We start from the raw sequence: 15,241 nt of genomic DNA on the forward strand, positions 1-15,241 counted from the left end.
GAGGGTAATTACCGGATAAGCTGGGATCATGGGGAAAGGAAGAAGCCAGAGGGGGCTCCTGGAGTATTTTTGATTCTGTACAAAATGGAATTTTGGGAAACAACAAAGGACTGCTTAGAAACCAGCTATAGGCGGACCAGATGCGATGGCTCAGCCTGTAATTCCAGCACTGTGGGAGGCCGAGGTGGGCAGATCATCTGAGGTCAGGAGTTCGAGACCAGCCTGGCCAACATGGTGAAACCCTGTCTCTACTAAAAACTACAAAAATTAACCGGACGTGGTAGCAGGTGCCTTAATCCCAGCTACTTGGGAGGCAGAGGTAGGAGAATCGTTTGAACCTGGGAGGTGGAGGTTGCAGTGGGCCAAGATAAAGTCATTGCACTCAAACCTGGGAGACAAGAGCGAGACTTCTCTCAAAAAAAAAAGGAAGGAAAAAGAAAAGCCAGCTACAGGCCAGGGGCAGTATTCACACCCGTAATCCCAGGACTTTGGGAGGCCAAGACCGGAGGATGGCTTGAACCCAGGATTTGAGACCAGCCTGGGCAACAGTGAGACCCTGTCTTTACACAAGAAAAAAACAGTCCAGTATGGCAGCATGCACCTATAGTCCCAGCTACTCACAAGGATAAGGCAGTGAGCCATGATCCCACCACTGCACTTCAGCCTGAGCAACAAAGACCCTATCTCAAAAAAAAAAAAAAAAAAAAAAAATCTGCTACTGTGCAGAAAACCAATATTTACTGCAGCCCACCTGGAGCTTCAGAGCCATAGAACTAGAGCTGAACAGCACCTTAGAGGTCACTACATTAGGTGGTTCGGGAACTGAGACCCAGAGTTGCTGCCAAGCTTGCTCAAGATCCCACAGCAATGTAAGGCAGAACCGAGAACCTGGCATCCCCTGACAAGTCCGGCTTTGCTCTGATGCTGGTCTGAGGTGGACAGTGACATCCAGAACCTTGGCTTCACCCACACATCCAAGTAACCCAAAGACCACAGGGGCCACCGTCCTGGTGGGAGGATATGACAGGGGACTACAGCAAACAGCCAACTGGCACCTTAAGCCCCCACGATGACTGGAAAGCAGGGATTCCTTATCCAGGACAAGCCTGAAGCAGGCTGGCAGAGCTGCCCCCTTTTCAGTGGTGCCTGGTCTCCTGGCACCTGCCCCTTTTCCTCTCTCCCCTGAAGACCAAAGAACCAAGCAGTAGGTTTTGTCACTTCCTTTTGGGGAACAGGCTTCAGGCTGTGTAGATGGTATAAAGCCCCAGTTACGCATGCCACATGTACACTGGCGTGCCTTGCAGGGTAAGCGTGCAGGGCATAAACACAGCATCAAAACACGCCACAAGCCCTTGAGGCTCACCAACTCATAGGAGAGGGCATGATGCCCACCTGCGTCCCTGCATCTGCCAACACAGGGTATCTTGTGCTGGGCTGCCTGAGGTGCTGTCCTTGCCTGTCATCCTCCTTTTCTCTTGCAGCCTTAGGTCCCAGTCTGGGATGGTCTCTACCGTGTGCCTGAGCCTCCAGGGCTCCTCCATGCCGATGCATGCTTGCTGTGGGCGTGGAGCTTACCATTCTCACCTGGCAGCCCCAGTTATGGCTCCCAGCCTGGGGGAGAACTTCCCTTTCCAAAGTTAGATAACAGGCTGGGCTCTGTCAGAGGATTGGCGCGACAGCTCCACGTGCTGCAGCTGGCGCAGGGCCAGGCCCGCCCTGCCAAGCAGCGGGAAGGGAAGGCCTGGCTGCAGCCAGAGCTGGCAGGTGGCCAAGCCGGGGGTGGACGGGCGGGCCGGGACTGGTGCTGGCCATTGGCTGCCTCAAGGCTCCCACCCCGCCTGCCTCCCCTTAGCCTGCGGCTTTGGCCGGCCCCTGCCTCTCCAGCTGCTTCTGAACTCCCTGGAGCAAGCACCTCCTGCTGGGCTGTGTGAGCTGCGACTGGTTCCCAGTGGCCCCTGCCATGGACATGCCCGAGGTCCTCAAGTCCCTGCTGGAGCACTCTCTGCCTTGGCCAGAGAAGAGAACAGGTAGGCGCGCAGGTGACCTGCAATGGCTGGCTGCCCAGGTACTCGAGGGTGCGAGGGGGCAGCCACAAGCACAGTGGCAGGACGGGCATCTCCCAGCCAGGGAGGGTCCCGGTAGTGGTGTGCCCTTGGTCTCAGGGTGCAGAGTGCAGAGAGGGGTTCGAGGAGGCATGTGTCACACCGGCTCCAGGACTGTTTCCTAGGCCTGCCGGATTTGGGGAAGCCATGGCCAGTGTGTGGCCACTGACAGGTGCTGTGCTCATGTGGGACCAGGACACGACAGGCGGTCCTGTTGAAAGAATCTGGCTGGATGCTGACTGCTTATGAAGCTCCCTCCCGCTGTACGCTGCGGGTGGCAGAGTGGCAGGCACTGTGGATCTGGGCAGCAGGAGCCCGGGTCTGAAGCAGAGGCTTTCCTTGGTGCGCCTGCTGCAGCTCCCGCTTGCCGGAGGGCTGAACTCATGGATGGGATGGAAGCTGTTATGTAACAGGACCACAAGGCTCGAAGCCCTGCGTTCCTAGGATACCACAGGCAAAACACGCATGAGGCAGGAGAGAGGAGGGCGTGGACCAAGGGGCAGACCTGGTGGCCAGCACCAGTTGTCTCCTAAGTCCTGCCTGGGAACCCCATGGCCAGATTAGTTCGGGAGAGAATCCTGATAAGTCTCTCTCCAAATCTCTTCTGTTCCCAGACTTCAGGGGTCACCCCCAGGTCCCCAGGGCTCCAGCTCCTCCTTGCCTTTAGAGGGGCCCCGCTGGCCTCTGCTGCCTGAGTCTGCCTCCGGCGCCTGGGGTGTCCTCTCAGGGGACCTTTCTCAGGCCTCCCTCTCATCCTGCTGTGCCAGCACCTGCTACCTAGCATCACCAGGTGGCCCTGGTGGTCCCTGCAGGACTTCCTTCCCCAGGATGCTCTCAGCCCATTCCCAAACCAGAGCCAGGAGACAGACCCCACAGCCCCTGGCCTCCCTTCACCCCTCTGGAACTGGGTGTGGGTTTGCTTGTGCTAAATCAGGGCATCAGGAAAGGAGGGTCAGCAGGTTCTGCTCCTAAGGACACATTGCCCGAACGGGAAGGGGGTTCTGGGAGCTCAGGGCAGGGGCTCCTGAGCTCTCGCATGCAGCTCTGGGCTCAGGCCCCTCCGACCACACCCCACACTGTCAAATGCTGGGACAGTCCAGGCCACCCTCCAAGATGAGTGTCACAGAAGGCGCTCCTGGGGCCTCCTAGCACTGGGGACACCAGTGGTTCACCAGGAGAAGCCCACCTCCTCAGGGAAGCCCTCTGCAAGTCAGCCCAAGGGATCTGCCCCCGTTTGGAGTCCACACCCACAAACAAGCCCCAGCTGACTTTTTTGGCATCTCTGAGTGGCCTGTGAGGGTTGGCGGAGCTGAGCACCTGTCCAAAAGCTAAGGTAGACGGTCCCCTCCTTGGTCCAGGAACCCAGGAAGGGTGGTGCAGCCCCTGCTGGCTCCCCTCAGGTGTCCCAGGATGTCCCCCAGCACGCACACGAAGGGCGAGGCTGCCAGTGGGGCAGGGAGGATTCTCAGGGGCGACTCGGGGCACTGCTCCTCAGATGAGGATAACAAGGCCTTTGAAGTGTGGCAGCAGCTGCCAGTCTCTGGCTCCCAGATGGTGCGCAGAGCCCTGCAATAGCCGAAAAGTCCCCTCCCTCACTGTGGATGAGCGAAGTCAGGGCCTGGCACATAGGGGACCGCCCAAGGTTTCAGGCAGAGCTTTGCCGAGCACTGGCAAGCTGTGGCCGAGAATTAGTTAGTCCAGCATGGCTGGGCAGGTCTAAGGGGTGTGGGCCAGTCTTGGGTCACCTCCTGTCACTTCATGTGGCGTCTGAGGGTGAGAAGCATGAGGTCCCATGGGACTGACAGATGCTTGCAGCCAACTGCCAGATAAAATGGGCGGAAGAGGGTTGAAGAGCCACAGGGGTCACAATGACCGCAGCGCATTATTGCCCCCTAATCTGCAATCAGTTTCCCAAAGCTGCCCGAATCTCCAGACCATTTATAAACACAAATGTCTACCTGAAAAGCGATAGACTTTGTTGAAAAGAGGGTCTATCCGCCACACAGAATGATTACGGAATTACTTGCCATTGGGGACCATGTACTTAAGTTGTTGTCGAAGTGGCTTCTCTCCCATCTCCCACTGCTCTGACTTTGGGTTTGAATGGGAGAAAGACGACAGAGACCAGGTGCTCCAGAAAACAGGGACGCCCTCAGGCCCGCGTGCCCTTGCTTTGGTGGACTTCCTGCTGCTCCCGTCCGGTGGAAGGGGGCAGTTATCTCTTTGGAGGACTGTTTACAAACTCCCTATTTTCCCTTCTTTCTCCTGCCCCACGGCTGTGCTTCAGCACGCATTTAGGTCACGTGTAGAGCGTATCTCGCCTCCAGCGGGAGGGAAGTGTACAGGAAAGCCGTGCGGAGTGTGAGAAAATCCAGGTGTGCGCTATGCTCTCTGCTCCATGCAGTCTCTCACTCTACTTTCTTTTCTTTCTTTCCTTTTTTTTGAGACACAGTCTTGCTCTATCGCCAGGCTGGAGTGTGTGCAGTGGTGCAATTTCGGCTCACTGCAACCTCCGCCTCCCGGCGGAGAGAATTTAAGCAATTCTCCTGCCTCAGCCATCCAAGTACCTGGGACTACAGGCACCGCCACCATGCCAGGCTAATTTTTGTATGTTTAGTAGAGACGGGGTTTCACCATGTTGGCCAGGATGGTCTTGATCTCTTGACCTCGTGATCCACCCGCCTTGGCCTCCCAAAGTGCTGGGATTACAGGCGTGAGCCACTGCACCCACTGTTTTTTTGTTGTTGTTTTTTTAGACATTGTCTCACTCTGTTGCCCAGGCTGGAGGGCAGTGGTGCAATGTCAGCTCACTGCAACCTCCACCTTCCATGTTCAAGCAATTCTCCTGCCTCAGCCTCCTGAGTAGCTAGGATTACAGGCACCTGCCACCACGCCCAGCTAATTTTTGTATTTCTAGTAGAGACAGGTTTCACCATATTGGCCAGGCTGGTCTCAAACTCCTGACCTCCAGTGATCCAGCTGCCTCGGCCTCCCAAAGTGCTGGGATTACAGGCGTGAGTCACTGCACCCTGCCTCATTTCGTTTTCTAGTTCAATGACGCCCCTTGAAACCTAGACTTGGGGCCCCTCTCCCTAATGCTGCCCCTGGGCCTCCCAGCCCAGTCCATGTAGACCTTCCTTCTTTCCTGTCCCTGGATAAACAGACTTTCTCCACCAGAAGTGACCAGCTCCCAGACTCCCTTGGCTTCCAGCGACAACGGCTGCTTGGTGGCCTTCACTCTAGGCCATGAGTTCAAATAATTTCCCTTTTGGTAGAGAAATCCATTTCCAACAAAAGGGTGGGTCTGTAGCCCAAGCCCTGGCTCAGTTTCCCCTCTATGTCCCTGGGCCCTAAATCCTGAAAAACACTCTTCCTGCCTTCACTCCCACCCTGTCTCCCAAGGATCCTTTTCCAGGAGTTGATTCTGTTCCAGACTGCTCACTCCAGCTCTCACGTCTTTCTCTTCCAGCTTCCAGAAAGACATGTGTCTCTAAATCATATGATTAGCATTTTATACCCTATCCTTCCCTCTCCCATGGGGCCTTGGCTATGCTTAGAGATACCCCTCCCATCTTCCTGTCATCTCCAGTCACTCAGGCCTCCGTTTCAGGGAGTTGTGGAGCCTGAACATACACCTCGAAGGCTGAACAAGGCCTTTGCTTTGGGCTGGGCAGGTGGCACCCCCACCTAGAGGCACTCCTGATCTAGAATCCTTTCTGGACAAGGCAGCATGGCCCTGGGAAGAGAGCAGGGGGCTTATGATCAGAGTCAGGACACAAATCCTAATTCTACAACCCACTGGTTGGGACTTGCCCCCCTCTCTCTCCATCTCCAGACTTTAAAAAGCAGAAAAGAATATCTGTGTCACGAGCTTGTTGCCAAGATTAAGTGAGTTATCCCATGTGAAAGTGTCTGCAAACCGTGAGGTGCCGTGCTGATTTTTTCTGTGAAAGGCAAACAGCAGCGTGGCCTGGCATTGTGCGCCTTCTACCTACATCCCACTTGCAACCTGACCTTCATTCCCTTCTTTCCACCTTCCTTTGAAGAACTGGATGTTACAAGTTGGTGTGTACACACACACACATACACACACACGGCTGTCTCCTTGGAAACACGTGCTGAGGCTCCTAGAGGCATGGTGCCATCTGCCCTGCACGCAACAGGACAGCCCCATTTCACAACAGGCAGGATCTCAGCAGGACTTGCTGGGGCGGAGGCAGGGGTACAGGAAGAGAGAGCCTTGGTGTCATCCTCCTGGTGGATTGAGACAAATGAGCCAAGAGGGTGGACTCGGTGCAGCCTGGGCTCTCCTGAGCTTGGCCTGAGTAAAGGGCCCTGTGTTTGCCTCCATGCACAGCCTGGGAACCAGAGCAAAACTGAGAAATCGAGGAGTTTGCTTCCAGGGACGAGGACAGTGGGGGAGAGGGCCTTCGACGCGCTGGACACGCTAGCTCATTTAATCCTCACTACCTCCTTCTAAATGGTATATTTCCCCTGTTCTTCTGGTGAGAAAATGGACTCAGAGACACTGGCTACCCTCAGGGTCAGTCTCTCTCTTCTTCCTTCCCACCCTAGGAGCCCAGAGCCTTCTTCTCTACCTGCCCCCCACCCCACCCCTTCAGAGAAATGTGAGAAACTCATTCTCACCAAGTGCCAGGCATTGATGGCAGCGTCGAGGAGTGCTCCTTCCAGATGGCTAGGCTGCTACAGGACGGGCTCCTGACTTGACAGCCACCATCTCCTGAGCGTGTGCCAGGACTGTATTGCATGCTCCTATGTCATTATGTGTGCAATGGCTCTGTGAAGAAGGTATGATCATCCACTCTACAAATGAGGACATCAACGCTCAGAGAGGGAAGGCCACACAGTTGTTGAAGGATTCAAACCCAGTTCCTCCTGACACCAGGCTCGTGCCTACCCATAGGGTTCTCTGGGCTCTGAAAGCATGTCTCGGGCGGTAGCTCTTGGCCGCCCAGCCACTCGTCATGTGCTTCCAGAGCATGTGTTATGCTTGGGGAGCCCGGGGTGAAGGAAACCAACTGTACTCTTGCTCCCCTGGCGTTTGGACTCCAGAGGGAGACCCCATCAGCTGTGTTAGGCAGGAGGCGGCGTGGTCAGGACCGGCCTCTCCCAGGGAGAGGCATTTGAACCGAGGCTGCAGGCCTGGAGGGTGAGGAAGAGCCAGCTACCCGAGGAACTTTCAGGCTGTGGGAAGAACACCCGCAAAGGCCCTTCCTGGGACGGGAAAGACAAAACAGGTCTCAGGAATAAAAGGCCACTATGGCTGCAGAAAGCAAGCAAGGGGGAGAGGAGTACGAGGTGAGCGCCTGCGGAGCCTTGACGGTCATAAAGAGGAGGGATGCTGTCATCTCCCTGTCTGTAAGGACCCCCCACACTCACTATTCTTGGGGAAGTGGCTGGTGGGGAGAAATGAGGTATCCCCAGAACAATCCAAGCAGGAATTACAGTAGGAGCTAACTTTAACTGAGCCCATGCGATAGGCCAGGTGGTATCCTAGCACTGTGCCTGAATGGACTCCTTTACTTCGGACACCAAGGTACAGAGAGGTTCAATAATTTGCCCAAGATCACCAACAAATACAGTTAACCCTTGACTACCACGGGGATTAGGAATGCTGCACTGCACGCAGTAGAAAATCTGCATATAATTTTTGACTCCCCAAAAGCTTAACCACCAATAGCCTACTGTTGATGGGAAGCCTTACAGATAACATCAACAGTCGATGAACATTTATTTTGTACATGTATTATATACCATATTTTTTTTAGACGGAGTCTCACTCTGTCGCCCAGGTTCTAGGCTCACTGCAACCTCTGCCTCCTGGGTTCAAGTGATTCTCCTGCCTTGACCTCCCAAGTAGCTGGGATTATAGGCGCCCACCACCACGTCCGGATAATTTTTGTATTTTTAGTAGAGATGGGGTTTCACCATCTTGGCCAGGCTGGTCTCGAACTCCTGACCTCGTGATCTACCCGCCTTGGCCTCCCAAAGTGCTGGGATGACAGGTGTGAGTCACCATGCCCGGCCTGTTTTTTTTTTGTTTGTTTGATTTTTGTTTTTTTAGGGGGGAGACGGAGTCTCTGTCACCCAGGCTGGAGTGCAATGGCGTGGTCTCGGCTCACTGCAACCTCTGCCTCTGGGGTTCAAGCGATTCTCCTGCCTCAGCCTCCCGAGTAGCTGAGACTACAGGTGCGCACCATCACACCGGCTAATTTTTGTATTTTTAGTACAGACAGGGTTTCACTATGTTGGCCATGCTGGTCGGGAACTCCTGACCTCGTGATCTGCCTGCCTCAGCCTCCCAAAGTGCCGGGACTGCAGGCATGAGCCACCACACCTGGCCTATATAATGTATTCTACAACAAAGTAAGCTAGAGAAAAGAAAATGTTATTAAGAAAATCATGACCGGGAGCAGTGGCTCATGCCTGTAATCCCAGCACTTTGGGAGGCTAAAGTGGGAGAGTACTTGAGCCCAGGAGTTTGAGACCAGCCTGAGCAACATAGTGAGACCCTGTCTCTACAAAAAAATCAAAAATTAACCAGGCAAGGTAGTGCATACCTGAAATCCAAGCTACTCTGGAGGTTGGGGCAGGAGGATTGCTTGAGACCAGCAGTTTAAGGCTGCAGTGAGCTATGACAGCACCATTGCACTCCAGCCTGGGGGACAGAGCGAAACTGTCTCAAAAAAAAAGAAAGAAAATAATAACAGAAAATACACTTACTCTTAACTAAGTTGAAGTGGATCATTGTAAAGGTCTTCATCCTTGTCTCCATATTGAGTAGGCTGAGGAAGAGGAGGAGGTGGAGGAAGAAGAGGGGTCGATCTTGTTGTTTCAGGGGTAGCAGAAGTGGAAGGGGAGGCAGGAGAGGCAGGCAAACTTATTGTAACTTTTGTTGAAAAAAAATCCACATGTAAGTAGACTCATGCAGTTCAAGCCCCTGTTGTTCAAGGGCCAACTAAAGTGGAAGCAGAAGTCAGCCCCATGGGGTCTGGCTCCAGAGCCCCACCTCTGTCCTCCCAGCACAGCTTTGACTGCAGAAACCGTGGCTATCAGGTGGCGGCTTCTGAGACATCACAGAGGGCAGAGGTGAGGGCTTCTCTCTGGAAAGGGCACTCTTCGGGCAGCTCTCCATTTGCAGACCAAGCCCTGGTAGCAAACAGAATGCAAGACAAACAGGAAACTAGCACTTTTGAGAGGAGGGCAAGAATCAGTGAAGAGCCTCCACCCACCACTTCTCCCCTGGAACACACTGAGACCAAGGTACAAACCACAGAGCCCAGCCACAGGCATGCGGGCTAGAAAGGAGAGCTGCTGAGAAGGCTTGTGCGGGCAGACTTGCCGAAGGATGGCTCACGTTTGCTGTTCCAGGTTCAACTGTGAATCAAACACAGTGACTGTTATTTAACATTATTAATGCTCCAAATGCCTATCACTTAGCTCTGAAACGTTTGGTTAACCGTCCTACCAGCACCAAGAACAAAGCAAGCCAACAAATATTTACCGATCGGGTGGGAATTTTTTAAAAAAAGAAAAAAGAAAAGAAAGGTATATTTTTACTGAGTTACTACCCTGAACAAAGCACTGTGCCCTCCTGCATTTGATTTGGGCAAAAAACACAGATAACCAGGCTTTGTTAGAGCTCAATGGAAGAAGCCTTATCACCCTCCTGCTCTCACACATCCCAGGCCCATGTCCCATTTTCAGTAACTCAGAAAACAGAATGGGACTGTTCTACTAGGCGCTGAATATATGCCCAAAGAGATCATTATAGGGTATCTGGCCAAAGGCTCCTGTGTTGGACTTTTAGCTCCTCTAAACTTCAAGTTTCAGTAAAAATAATCCAAACTGGCAAAATGGCTTAATGAAAATCACTTATTCTGCATATGTTCAACTGACAAAGTTTTTGTTTTGTTTTTGTTTTGTTTTGTTTTGTTGAGACAGTCTCGCTCTGTAGGCCAGGCTGAAGCGCAGTGGCGCAATCTTGGCTCACTGCAACTTCCACAGTGATTCTCTTGTCTCAGCCTCCAGAGTAGCTGGGATTACAGGTGCCCACCACCATGCCCGGCTAATTTTCATAGAGATGGGGTTTTGCCATGTTGGCTGGTCTTGAACTGCTGGCCTTAAGTGAGCCACCCGCCTTGGCCTGCCAAAGTGCTGGGATTACAGGCGTAAGCCACTGTGCCAGGCCTGAACAAAGTTTTTAGCTTGGGCTGGCTAGCAGGTTTCTGGAATAGTAATGACGAGAATGTACAGCCAGTCGTCCAGCTCTGGAAAATGGACATTTCACATCCAATCTTGTCTGTAGCTTAGGCTCTAAACCCACCCTCAGGCCCGCAGCCTTGTCCTCACATCCAGAATAATTCTACTCCTGACCCAACACAGCTTGAACGGGAAGGGAAGGGTGGGTACCTACCCACTCCACAATGTATACCGTGCCAGGCAGGCACCTGGCATCACACATCACAAGTCATCCTCACAACCATCCCGTGAGGTGGGCATAGCCATCTCTGTTTCCAAGGAAAAGTAACTGAGGGTTAGAAGTCACTTGCCTATGGCTATATGGCTGGGTCAGCAACTGAAGAGGGTCTCCCCAGGACCCATGCTTCCCTAAGAAACCAGTGTGGTTTTGTTTCTTGTTTTTTGTTATTTGGAGACAGGGTCTCTCTCTGTCACCCAGGCTGGAGCGCAGTGTGGCACAATCACAGCTTATTATAGCCTTGATCTCCTGGGCACTAGCAATCCTCCCACCTCAGCCTCCTGAGTAGCTGGGGCTACAGGCGTACTACCATACTCAGCTAATTTTTTTTTTTCTTTGAAAAAATGGAACGCTTCACGAATTTGCATGTCATCCTTGCACAGGGGCCATGCGAATCTTCTCTGTATCGTTCCAATTTTAGTATTTGTGCTGCTGAGGTGAGCACATCAGGCTGTTTACTGTTTGTAGAGATGAGGTCTCACTATGTTGTCCAGGCTGGGCCGCTGTTCCACATCATACCTTTATTTTTCTCTCTTTTTTCCCCTTGAAAAACCTCTCTAATCTCTCAGCCTTTAAAGTCTTAATCATGTAATAACATGTTCTTCTTAAGGGGTTTATTTCTTCTTCTTGAGACAGAGTCTCGCTCTGTCTCCCAGGCTGGAGTGCAGTGGCGCGATCTCGGCTCACTGCAAGCTCCTCCTCCCAGGTTCACGCCATTCTCCTGCCTCAGGCTCCTGAGTAGCTGGGACTACAGGTGCCCGCCACCACGCCCGGCTAATTTTTTGTATTTTTAGTAGAGATGGAGTTTCACCGTGTTAGCCAGGATAGTCTTGATCTGCTGACCTTGTGATCCGCCCGCCTCGGCTTCCCAAAGTGCTGGGATTACAGGTGTGAGCCCCTGCGCCCGGCCGGAGTTTCTTTCTTTGTAAGGCTCACAAACTATGGAAATTAGCTAACTACTTCTCTTAACATTTATACCTCCACTAAGATGGGGCAAGGTCACACCATTATTCCCACTTTAGTGATAGGAGACAGAGGTAGAGAGAGGCTGCTGTGGTGGAGAATGAAGAGGAGAACATAATGGCTCCCACCTCCAGGACGGCACTGTTTAATGCTGCAAACTAGCAATGTAGCTAACCTCTCACAGCTTGCAATTAAGCACCATAGAGAACATGTTTACAATGCTCCTGCAGTATTTGTGACACATCATTTACCCTCTGGTTATCCAGGGGGAAAAACCCTCTTTGGGAAGTGTCAGTACATGAACACCAAGTTCTGGAGGCTTAACCCGCCAGTCTCACTTCTCACCAGCATCACTTGCCTGTTATGGTAGTTGCTCCAGGCTGGGAGATGACTGGAGTAGGCATTATTCATTTTGGATAACTACAGCTAAAAACAGAAAATCTAAATCTTTACTTCCTCTTACTACATCCCATCTTTCTCATAAACACGTGTTAGAACCTTCCACTGTTATCATTAATCATCCTCTAATACTTTGAGAATGGGTTTTTCTTCTCAGCAATAATGTCATATTAGCCATGAGACTATATGGATATGACTCTAAGCCATCAAGTCTCCTCATGGCCAAACTAGCAGGTTTTTTAAAAAGCTTCCTATATTGTTTTCTTTTTTCTTTTTTTTGAGACAGAGTTTCACTCTCTCGCCCAGACTGGAGTGCAGTGGCATGATCTTAGCTCACTGCAACCTCCGCCTCCCAGGTTCAAGCAATCCTCCTGCCTCAGCCTCCCAAGTAGCTGGGACTACAGGGGCTCGCCACTGTGCCCAGCTAATTTTTTGTATTTTTAGTAGAGACGGGGTTTCACTGTGGTCTCGACCTCCTGACCTCGTGATCCACCCGCCACGGCCTCCCAAAGTGCTGGGATTAGAGGCGTGAGCCACCGTGCCCAGCCTATTTTCGTATTCTTAATGGAGACAGGGTTTCGCCATGTTGGCCAGGCTGGTCTCGAACTCCTGACCTCAGGTGATCCGCCTGCCTCAGCCTCCCAAAGTGCTGGGATTACAGGGGTGAGCCACCATGCCTGGCCCCTGTATTGATTTAATCAATTTCCTTGGAATACCCTTTGTCTAGGTTAGCTTCCCCTAAAGATATTTAAGCTTAGCCACACACAGAATTCTCACTAACAATTCTACAACGCAACCAATTTTCTGTACACGATTAACTATTTTCACTACAGAGAGTGACACAAGCAACATACTAACCTCTGGGATAATGGATATGCCAACCAGTTTTAGTAAAATTATGAAAACTACATGTATTGAAGGTTTGTAACTGTGAACCTACACAAATTGGCTCACAGAAACCCCATAAGGTAGGCCAGGCGCGGTGGCTCACGCCTGTAATCCCAGCACTTTGGAAGACCCAGGCGGGTGGATTACCTGAGGTCAGGAGTTCGAGACCAGCCTGGCCAATGTGGTGAAACCCCGTCTCTACTAAAATTACAAAAAATTAGCTGGGCACAGTGGCGGGCGCCTGTAGTACCAGCTACTAGGGAGGCTGAGGCAGGAGAATTGCAGGAACCTGGGAGGCGGAGTTCGCAGTGAGCCGTGATCCCGCCACTGCACTCCAGCCTGGGCGACAGAGTGAGACTCCGTCTCAGAAAAAAAAGAAAATAAATAAATTAGCCGGACGTGGTGATGCACGCCTGTAATCTCAGCTACTCAGGAGGCTGAGGCAGGAGAATCGCTTGAACCCAGGAGACAGAGGTTACAGTGAGCCGAGATCGTGCCACTGCACTCCAGTCTGGGCAACAAGAGCAAACTCCGTCTCAAAAAAAAAAAAAAAGAAAAAAAGAAAGAAAAAAACCCAACCCCATAAGGTAAAGCCTGCCCTAACTCCATCTGACATAAAAGGAAAAGGAGGCCTGAAAAGGTAAAACAATCGAGGCATCAGATTCAGAAAATGACTGAGGTTCAGTTAGAGTGGCAGTGAGAGCTTGAATTTTCTAATCAGACCCATCATCCTGTCCCTACCACCACCCAAAGTCCTTCAAATCTCTTGCTTTCCAGGCCTGGTTAGCTACCCAACTTCTTTTTCCTTCTCAACCCCCCACAAAATTATTTTATTTTTTGAGATGGCGTCTCCCTCCGTCGCGCAGGCTTGAGTGCAGTGGTGCGATCTCGGCTCCCCGCAACCTCCCACCTCCCAGGATTCTCCTGCCTCGGCTTCCCCAGTAGCTGGGATTACAGGCGCCAGCCACCATGCCTGTCTAATTATTTCTGTACTTACAGTAGTGTCGGGGTTTTGCCGTTGGCCAGGCTGGTCTCGAACTCCTGACCTCAGGTGATCCGCCCGTCTCAGCCTCCCAAAGTGCCGGGATTACAGGCGTGAGTCACCAAGCCCAGCCTCAACAAAATTCTGATTGCATCAGCTTGACAACTTTTAGCTGGCTGTGGGTGTTTGGATCATGTGTTTACCCCCTGAACCAAGGGCTATCACTATACCACCCCCCAACCCCTCCTGCTAGATGGGCTGGGCCACTGCAGGGATGCTGGATAAACAAGCCAAGCTCTGCCTTCCGGGAGTTAAGCAGGGAGTCTAATGTTGCTTGCGTTTGCAGCGGAGTCTGATTTGTACTATAAAGAGGTACAAAGTTCTGAGCGCTGTTTAGGAGCAGCTTTACATTTATGTACCGCTCGACATATTACATTTTTACAGATTCCTGCAGAACTCCCGGGGAAGATTTATATTTTAAGAGAAGAGGTGGTTCTCCCACAAAACGTGGGATCGGTACCTGGTGTCAAGGAGGTTTTTGTTTTCTAGGTAAAAGAAGGGAGAGTCCTAGAAAGGAAAAGAATTTCACATCTGTTTGGGACTGTAGAGATTATCTAGCCCAATCTCTTAATTTTATGGCCGAGGAAACAAGCTCGAGAGAAGAAACCGGACTTTCCCAAGGTCATAAGCTAGTAAGTGGGAGGGCGGAAGCATGTACCCCAGCTCTGGCTCAGGACAGAGCCTCAGGGATGCTCCCTCCACGCTAGTGTTTATCTGGATGCGTGGGCAACCCGACACCCCGCTCTGGGGCGGCCAACCCTGCTCGGGCCATCCCTACGGCTCGGCAGGTCGCGGTCCTCGGTCCTGCCCTCAGGCGACCTCTGGGTCGCGTGGGAGCCGAAGTGTGAGCTGGGCTCTGCGTCCCTGCCCCGCGACCCTGGGCAGAGTCCCCAGAACAGAAAAGCCTATCCCTCCCTTCCCCTCCCGCCCCGCCGCAGCCCCGCACGTGTGGCGCCTCGTGCACCTCCCAGGGCCCCGCCCCCGCCCTCCATTGGCTGTTCCCGCGCCTTCCTCCTCTGCCCCCACCCCACGCGACCAGACTCGGCTGCGGCTCCACGTGACCCACGGGGGGCGGTCACGCCGCGCGAGCAGTAGGTCGGATAGGTCCCCTTGGCCGGCCAGGCCGCTCCGAGCCCCGCCCCTCTTCGGTAGCGCGTCTGGAAGGTTGCAAGTCGGAAACAAGAGGGAGAGGCTGCGGTGGTTGGGGAGGGCAAGGGTTATGAAGAGGGCGGTGAAGGGGGAACACTGGTGGGGGGCGGGGAACACTGGTAGGAGGGAAGGGACCGCGCCGAGGAAGGCCCACGACGAAGACTCCAGCTTGCTCCAATCAGGGGACACAGGGGCGGC

General features: G+C 52.8%; 1 protein-coding gene across 1 annotated transcript in view; it reads left to right on the top strand.

Annotated features, from left to right (window-relative positions):
* Positions 1-1,755: 1,755 nt before the first annotated feature.
* TEF (thyrotrophic embryonic factor) overlaps positions 1,756-15,241 on the top strand; it is a 36,283-nt gene continuing 22,797 nt past the window's right edge. Inside the window, exon 1 of the mRNA XM_011945073.1 lies at positions 1,756-2,027. Within this exon, the coding sequence (XP_011800463.1) occupies positions 1,961-2,027 (67 nt within the window). The 5' untranslated portion in view covers positions 1,756-1,960. The remainder of the gene's footprint in view (positions 2,028-15,241) is intronic.

This window comes from Colobus angolensis, unplaced genomic scaffold (genome assembly GCF_000951035.1).
Source record: "Colobus angolensis palliatus isolate OR3802 unplaced genomic scaffold, Cang.pa_1.0 Scaffold239, whole genome shotgun sequence".
In the NCBI taxonomy this organism is placed as follows: Eukaryota; Metazoa; Chordata; class Mammalia; order Primates; family Cercopithecidae; genus Colobus; species Colobus angolensis.